At 63.1% G+C, this 255-nt stretch overlaps 1 protein-coding gene across 1 annotated transcript in view; it reads left to right on the plus strand.

Moving 5' to 3' along the window:
- Positions 1-238, plus strand: part of FCMR (Fc fragment of IgM receptor) — a 22,790-nt gene extending 22,552 nt beyond the window's left edge. Inside the window, exon 5 of the mRNA XM_015569216.1 lies at positions 76-238. Coding sequence (XP_015424702.1) covers positions 76-238 — 163 coding nt within the window. The remainder of the gene's footprint in view (positions 1-75) is intronic.
- The last annotated feature ends 17 nt before the right edge of the window (positions 239-255 follow it).

The raw sequence follows: 255 nt of genomic DNA on the forward strand, positions 1-255 counted from the left end.
GTGGCCACTCAAAAGTGCTTCCTGAAGCCTCCTCCCTTCCCGCCCTCTCCCCTCTCCCTCTCCTGCCCCGCTCAGATCCTCCCACCATGGCCCGGCGCCCCGAATGGAAGACCAGGGGTTTCACCTCCTGATCCCCACCTTCCTGAGCCTCATCCTGCTGACCCTTCTGGGGCTGCTGGTGACCCGGATCATTCAGAGGAAGAAAGGTGAGCGGTCGGGCTGGGTTAGAGGGAACTGAGCGGCCCAAAGAGCCCA

This window comes from Myotis davidii, unplaced genomic scaffold (assembly GCF_000327345.1).
Source record: "Myotis davidii unplaced genomic scaffold, ASM32734v1 scaffold710, whole genome shotgun sequence".
Taxonomy (NCBI): Eukaryota; Metazoa; Chordata; class Mammalia; order Chiroptera; family Vespertilionidae; genus Myotis; species Myotis davidii.